The 8663-nt window shown below is 38.0% G+C and overlaps 1 protein-coding gene across 1 annotated transcript in view; it reads left to right on the top strand.

Moving 5' to 3' along the window:
- Nucleotides 1-8663, top strand: part of TUBGCP3 (tubulin, gamma complex associated protein 3) — a 151896-nt gene that overhangs the window by 93776 nt on the left and 49457 nt on the right. The window contains 3 exon segments of the mRNA XM_006851544.1: nucleotides 3616-3805; nucleotides 5988-6123; nucleotides 7349-7417. Of these exon segments, the coding sequence (XP_006851607.1) occupies nucleotides 3616-3805; nucleotides 5988-6123; nucleotides 7349-7417 (395 nt within the window).

Here is an 8663-nt window from a genome sequence, read left to right as displayed (position 1 = left end):
GCCATTCACAAGCTTTTCAGATCCCAGACTTTACTCGCTGAAATAGGATGTAGAACATTGCCTTTGTGGACAATGTTATGCCAATTTACCATGGTGTCCCTGGAGATTATGGTCCTGAGTCCCCAAGCCCAGCTACTCATTCCCTTAAGAGGTTTTGGTAATAGCTAAGAAGTTTTCATCATTTTGCTTGCTGTATGCTTTGCTACATTCATAGTTGTGTCTTTAGCAAAGGTAAATAAATACCCATGTACAAGTACCCTCTTTCAAACCTGTATATGTTTTCGGGTATAGTTCCATTCTTCCTTCCATATTCATTCAACCTGTGTCTCTATCCAAGTATCTACCTGCAGAACACTGTTGTTCCAAGGTTGTGTATATAACACTAGTTCATCCCTTTAGCCCTTGCATACCTTCCTGGGTCTTCACTTAACGTTCTTCTGCCACCTTCCCTCGTGTATCTTGTTCTCCCATCACAGAACTTAAACATGTGTCTCCCATCTAGCTAATGAAGTACTCTGCCTTCCCTCCCATCCCTGGTAACCATTAAAGAATGTTTCCTTTAGCATGAGAACCTTTTCTTGAGTTTTTACAATAGTAGTTTCTTACAATACTTGTCTTTTTGTGATTGACTAACTTCTCTCAGCACAACGTCCTCTGTTTTATCTGTGTTATGTTTTGCAGAGTCATGGTTATTCTTCATCATTGCATACTTTATCCATTCATCCATCTTTTTGCTCTTGTGAATAGTGTTGAGATGAACAGCGGTGTGCAGATACCTACTCGTGTCCTGGCTCGAATTTGTTGTGGGTATATACCAAGTAGAGGGATTGCTGGGTTATATGGTATTTCTCTTTCCAACTTTTTGAGAAAGTGCCGTACTCTATTCCAAAGTGGTTAAACTCGCACTAGCCATGTTGGTGTTATTAAGTGCTGTCGAGTCAGTTTCGACCCATAGCGACCCTGTACTGGATTTCTGAGGCTGTAAATCTTTACGGGAGCAGAAAGCCTTAATTTTCTCCCACGGAACCTTTGGTAGTTTTGAACTGCTGACATTGAAGTCAGCAGCCCAACTCGTAACCACTACACTGTCAGAGCTCCTTAGCACAAGCAATGTAGTAGGGTCCTAATCTCTCCACACCCTCTCCAGTATTTGTTGTTTTCTGTCCTAGTATGGCACTGTGGGTTAACATACCAGACTGTAAAGCTATTTGAACTGCAAGGTCGGTGGTTCAAAGTCACCAGCTGTTCCTCAGATACCTTATATAGGGTCGCTGTGGGTCTGAACCAACTCATTGGCACTTAACGACAACAACAGTTAAGTCTGGTGTGAGATAATATATCCTTGTTGTTTTGATTTGCATCTCTAATGGCAAGGAGCTCTGATAGTATAATGGGTACAAGTTAGGCTGCTAACCTCAGGGTCAGCAGTTTGAAACTACCAGCTGTTCCACAGGAGAAAGATGAGGCTTTCTGCTCCCATAAAGATTTACAGCCTCAGAAACACTGTGCAGGGTCGCTATGGGTTAGAACTGGCTCCACGGCACACCATCATCACCAGCCCCAATGGCTAATGACCCACCACTTGTCAGTCAGTCTGTCATACTGTGGTGGTTTGTGTGTTGTGATTCTGTAAGGTGTACCACCGGTATATTAAATACCAGCAGCGTTACCCATAGGAGCTCTGGTAGCATAGTGGTTACGAATCAGGCCTCAAACTGCAAGGTCAGCAGTTCGAAACTACCAACTGTTCTGTGGGAGAAAGATGAGGCGTTCTGCTCCCGTAAAAATGTATAGCCTCGGAAAGCCTGTATAGGGTCACTGTGGGTTGGAACAGACGCTACGGCATATAACCACCCCCCCACCCTCGAGGGTCACCCATGGTAGACCGGTTTCAGCTGAGCTTCCAAACTAGGACGAAGGAGAGACCGACGACTTCTGAATCTTGAGTCCCTGAAAAGCTGATGACTAACAGTGGAGCGCTGTCAACACCTGAAGAACAGCAGAATAGTGTTGGGTCTAGGGCTGCTAGCTGAGCCCCTCAGGTTGGAAGGTACTCACAGTAGGACTGGGGAAGAGCTGCCCCCTCTAAGTAGTTAACCGTGACAACGTGAATAGAGTAAAGCTTTTAGGACCTTCATTTACCTATGGGGTGCAACTCAAAATGAGGAGAAACAGCTTGTAAACAGCCATTAATAATCAGAACATGGTGTGTACAAAATAGGAACATAGGAAGCTTCCTAGAATGAAATTGAATGTATAAAGATAAATATCCATGGCAATATTGTTAAGTGCTGTTGAGTTGGTTTTGACTCATAGCGACCCTGAGTAAGGTTTCTGAAAGCAGCTGGTGGATTTGAACAGTCGATCTTGTGGTTTACAGTCCAGTGCAAATCGTACAGCGCCACACTGGGAGTCCCATCCTAGGCCTTAGGGAGCTGATATGGATTGGTATTGGCCATGTTGAACCTGACAATCTCATGGTTAATAAACCATGCCAGGAATGACAAATTGAAAAGGAATAGTGTCTGTATCCTGGAGTATATGAGAAGGTGGATTATATGAGGAAGAATGTGGCATCACGATTGGAGGAAAACTTATTAACAACCTGCAATATGCAAATCATACAACCTTGCTTGCTGAAAACAGAAAATACTTAAAATACTGATGAAGATCAAACACCGTAGCCTTTGGTTTGGGATACATCTCAGTGTAAAGAAAACAAAAATCCTTACCAATGGACCAGTAAACAACATTCTTATCAATGGAAGAAAGATTGAAGTTATCAAGGACTTTATTCTTGGATCAACTATCAACACTCATGGAAGTAGCAGTCAGGAAATCAAACGATGTATTGCATTAGGCACATCTGCTGCACAAGACCTTTTCAAGTGTTGAAGAGCAAAGATGTCAGCTTGAGGACAAAAGTGCGCCTGACCCAAGCCATGGTGTTTTCAGTAACCTCACATGCATGTGAGAGTTGGACAGTGAATAAGGAAGAGCATAGAAGAATTGATGCTTTTGAATGATGCTGTTGGAGCAGAATAATGAAAGTACCAGAGGGAAAGCATGAAAGATTTCTTAGCAGACACCTAGTAATAAGTCTATTGTATGATTGCATGGTAAGAATTTGTAACTTATACAGAGCTTTGCAATTCTAGAAGCTCATTTACTGGTGTATTTTGGTTTATTCTTATGAGTGATTTATGAAAATGCCTTTTAGGTATGTACAGTGATTCAGTATTGATAGTCTTGTGTATTCTTACCACTTTTACTCAAGAGTTTCAATGTAAGGTCAAGTTAGTTAGCACTGTAGAAAATAATTTGACCTGGGTATCCATGAGGTAAATAATGCTGTTTACTGGTTGCTTTTGTAGGTCTGTTTAAATGTCTGCTGTTAATTCAACTCTAATGTTTAAGAGTTTTCATTTCACTGTGCCGTTCCTCTACTTTGTATTCCGAATATATATACCTCAGACGGCTTGTATTTAGTCTTTCATTGATGCAATTTTACAGGTGCTAGTATAGACTTGTGTCTGTCTATAGGCTTTTTTGGATTTGCTTTGTTAAAATACAAATAATGTATGTAAGTATTGTTTTCTCTTTTGTTCTTTACAGCTGCAGATTTATTCACAGACTTAGAAAATGCATTTCAGGGAAAAATTGATGCAGCTTATTTTGAGACCAGTAAATATCTATTGGATGTTCTCAATAAAAAATACAGCTTGCTGGACCACATGCAGGCAATGAGGCGGTACTTACTTCTTGGACAAGGAGATTTTATAAGACATTTAATGGATTTGCTGAAGTAAGAAGACTACCTGTTTTGAATTTTATAAATATGTGGATTATTTAACATGACAAAGAAAGATCCTTATAATTTTTGAGTATTTATTTTAAGAATACTTAAGTAGAAAGTGTTGGGTTTTTATAGAGCATTTCTTAAAAATAAAATTTGAAAACATACAATTTTCCAAAGTTAAAACTTCATTTTACTTTATCTATGGCTCCCAGCAGTGCTGTGCTTATTAATATTAAATATTTTAACTCCTTGATAACACTGTGGCACTTACAGTCTTTTTAAGACATTTATGATGTATTCAAATGGACCTTAGCTTTAGTTTGAAATTAATCAGAAAGCTAAAGTGTGTATTTTAAAACAACTTTTAATTTCATGTTTTTAGTTTATGTTGTTTCATGTCAGGAAAGAAAAAAAAATAATACCCCCCACCCCTCTGACATTCGTTATATCATCTTCTATTTCAGAATTAATTGTGTGTCTATTCCCTTCATCTGTAGTGATACAGATACACAGTTCTGTTATTGTTAAGTGTTGTCGAGTTGGTTCTGGCTCAGCAACTCTGTATAGGGTTTTCCGAGGAGTGCCTGTTGAGCTTGAACTGCTAGGAAGGAGTCCTGGTGTGGAGCTTTGGGCTAATGCGTCAAACTGTGAAGTCATTTGAGCTGCAAGGTCGGTGATTCAAGCTCACCAGATGCTCTTTGGAAACCCTATACTGGGTCTCTATGGGTCAGAATTGACTCGATGACACTTAACAGCAACAACCTAAGAAGGGAGCCGATGTTGCTAGTGTGGAGACTGTGTGCTCTGAGACCTTTGCTAATGCATTGCTGCCTTCTTCTTACCAGATGTCAGTTTTCAGTATGAAAAACACTTTCTTCTTTTGAGACACATGCCTTAGCTCATCTTTTTCTTCATGTTCATGAGTGACATTGTCAAATTGTTACATCACTTAGCCCATGAAAGTTAATCGTCTGCTAAATATAAAATGCTTTGTGGTTATATTTATTGAAGTAGCATTTGTATACTTTAAGTAAATAAGGGGTTTACGACAAGAATAAGTACTGGGTATGGTATCAGTACCTGTTTGACGTTTGAGCAATGATGAATTGTAAATTGAAAGGTTCTTTAAATGTATAGGGCTAAAAATTTAGAGTGAGCGCCTGTAAGGATATGGGAAGTGAAGATTCATGAAGTTACTGTGGGGAGAGTGAAGGTGGAGAAGGTGGTGGATGTAGAGATTAGCTTTTCAGTGATTACAGTCTCCTTCCTAGCAGGTCATTTCTTAACAGTGTATTGTAGAGATACATGAAAACAGATTGTGTATCAAGTCATTTAAGTATGTTACAGATTTGCCTTATATCAAAGTTGAATATTTAGAGCATCTCATTTTTGCTATTAAATGACAGAAATTATTTTTTCTCAAAGGTGTGTTTTAAATTTCACATTTTTCAAAGTGGAGAGAGACATCAGTAGATCACCAGCTTGCCTCAGATTTATGTTGAGAAAGTTTATGTTGTACTTTTTTGACCTTGTCTCTGCCTGTTGTAGGCAGGTTGGTTTCTAAAGACCTGTGGATTGATAGAATTTATATGTATAAGGAGGCTTCAAAAAGTTTTTGAAAAAATTTAATTAAAAGATAATATATTTCCAGAAACTTTTTGTAGCCCCCTGTATGTTTTAGGATGATCGCCTTTAATCTTGCTGAAGTCTGGATCAGAGAAATGTTACCTGCGTATTCAGATATATGGATATCAGTAACCTTTATGATAATGTAGTCATTCTTAACCGTTTAGTATCATGACTTCCACATATCTAATGGTTCTCTGTAATTTAATGAATACATCTCATTCCCCCCATTAGATCTCATAAAGGAAATTATAATAGTCCATGCTAATCTTAAGACAATCTTAAGTTTGAAAATTTTATTTGTTAATATGTGTGATACTTATAAGTATTTTCCATGTTAACTAATTCAAGTTGATGTTTTTGAGACTTTATATAAGTATTTTACTCAATAATTGGAAAATTCTATTTACAGTTAATGCTATGAAACATTTGGTAGCACATTATAGTTTGGGTCACATTTGCCTTCAGGTTTTATAATTTGAACTCTTTTTATAACTATTAAGTTTTTAAGTTCATTAACAATTCATGTAACATTTTCTGTAATTCAAAAAAAATTCGTTAGACCAGAACTTGTCCGACCAGCTACTACTTTGTATCAACATAACTTGACGGGAATTCTTGAAACTGCTGTCAGAGCAACCAACGCACAGTTCGATAGTCCTGAAATTCTCAAAAGACTGGATGTTCGGCTCCTGGAGGTATTTTCATTTTCTCTGTTTAAAATGACAGTTTTGGAGGGCTGGGGTAGGGTTTAACACAGTGAGCTCTAAGAGCAGGGTATTCTAACTCATATTTTTCATGTAAACTACCTTGTGTGAGGTTTCCAAGGAGCACCTGGTGAGTTTGAACCGCTGACCTTGTGGTCCTCTGCTTTATCCCATAGTGCCATGTTGTTGTTGTTATGTGCCGTGGAGTCGGTTCCGACTCATAGCGACCCTGTACAGGGTTTCCGAGGCTGTAAAATCTTTACAGGAGCAGAAAGCCTCATCTTTCTCCCACAGAACAGCTGGTAGTTTCGAACTGCTCACCTTGCGGTTCACAATCCGATTCGTAACCAGTATGCTCACATAGTAAATGCTTAGTAAGTCATAGTTCTGTTTATAGTTGGTTTAATAGGAAGCCCAAGTTGTTGCTGTAAAGTGCCGTCAAGTCGGTTATGGGGTTTCTGAGGAGTAGCTGGTAAGCTTGAACTGCCGATCTTACGGTTCAAACCAACTTTGCAGTCTAGCGCATTAACCCCCAGTGCCACACCTGAGGCTCAGGAAGCCTAAGAAATGATGCTAATAATAATGTTTACCAAATTTGTTATTGTTAAGTGTTATGGAATTGGTTTTGACTCATAGAAACCCTGTGTAGGGTTTCCAAGCTTTAAATCTTTTGTGGAAACAGAAAGTCTTATCTTTCTCTCTCGGAGCAGCTGGTGGACTCAAGCTGCCGACCTTGTGGTTCGCAGTCCAGTGCTACAGGTTTTCAGTTTTTGCTTGGTAGATAGCTTTTCTTATGAGTATATATACACATTATTGGTGTACTTGTAACGAACGGTCCTCTTGATGTCCTGGTGCAGCGTGATAGGGTAAGCACTCGAATGCTAACTATAAGGTTGGAGGGTCAAGCCCACCACGGCTCAGAGGATTTGAAGAATGTTATAAGGCAGTGGGTTTTTGTCCTAAAGATAATTACATATATTTGCAGTATTCATTCAAAATATTTGTAGAGTGCTTTCCATGCTCCAATCATTATCTAAATGCTGAGAATGCGGGAGCTGACTAAAAGCTTAATTCCTTGCTCTGGTACCAATGATGAACTACTGTTAAGCGGTCTTAACAACTGGGCAGTATTTTCTTTGAAGAGTAGACAGGTGATTGAGCAGTCACACTGGTAGGCAGTTTTACCAATAGTTGTAACTGTTCTGTCTTGCTTCAGGTCTCTCCGGGGGATACTGGCTGGGACGTCTTCAGCCTTGACTATCATGTCGACGGGCCAATTGCGACAGTAAGAGTCTTCTGATTGTCTTTATGGTTTTCTCAGCTATTTGGAGGACTAAACATTTTGCTGTTTTAAAATTGGCTTTCTTCTGAAAGCACTTCTAATTAAAATGATCACTTGACATTTAAGATGTACCCATTGAATGAACACTTAAGCCAGTTTGTACGTGTGCATTTAAAATAATTATTAAAGAGTGCTAAAATGCTCTATTAAGAATTCTTAAAAATATCATTTGTTCTATCATAGGATTCAGTAAGTACTTAATAGATGGATTACTCATTTTGTTCCATTATTCTTATACTGTAGCAACTAATTTAGGATAATTTGGAAGGAACTATAAAGTAAATTGTATTTTAGGGGAATCGTATTTTTAGTACTTAAATAAATTTTTTTTTTGATATTTAGTATTCATTTAAAATGATGAAAAAATGGCTTTGCTATTGTTCATTGTGCTTTTGCTATACGTAAATAAATGTACTATTTCTTTTAGCAGTTACTAAATCATAAAAGATGGACTAGTTGTCTTTTTCATATCTACAATTAAACTGCTCCTTTGTAATGCTTGCTTTTCCTTTATTCACGTTTGAATAAATTCTCATTGACAACAGTATCTCTTTGAGCTGATTGGAACCATTTTTATATCTGAAATTTTTAAAAAAGGAAATTGCATTTCTTTTAATTATTATAAATATTATAGTTTGGGTTCTAAAGTGATCATCCTATTCAATCATGCAGTCTGACTTCATGACTGCTTTCCCATGTCTCTCAATGTAAACCATATCTCTTTTTAGAAGAATTGTGGCACTGTAAGGTAAGCACTGGACCGCAAAGTCTTTCAAACTGCAAGGTTGGCGGTTCAAACTCACCAGCTGCTCCCTAGAAACTCTATATAGAGTCACTATGAGTCAGAAATGACTGAATGGCACTTAACATCAAACACCTGAGTTGATAGATTTGCAGTTGGTAAATATATTTGTTGTACCTACTGTGAAATGTAAGCTATTGGTGGAAGTTTTGTATGTATAAATTCCCGGTGTTTAAGCTGTACCACATTATACCTACTGCATTATAAAACTTCTTAAATTTAATTTTTGACATTTTCACATTTGTCTTTTGTCCTTAGACTTATATCCTAAGCAATTTTAAATAGTTGAGTACACAAACCAATCTGGTATTTTAGAATGCTATTTAAGCTAGTATTGTTGTTGTTGTTATATATATATATATATGGAGCTCTGGTAGCATAGTGGTT

Source organism: Chrysochloris asiatica, unplaced genomic scaffold (assembly GCF_000296735.1).
Source record: "Chrysochloris asiatica unplaced genomic scaffold, ChrAsi1.0 scaffold00029, whole genome shotgun sequence".
NCBI lineage: Eukaryota > Metazoa > Chordata > Mammalia > Afrosoricida > Chrysochloridae > Chrysochloris > Chrysochloris asiatica.
Note: the sequence above shows the minus strand (reverse complement) of the source record. Positions and strands in the feature narration are given on the sequence as shown.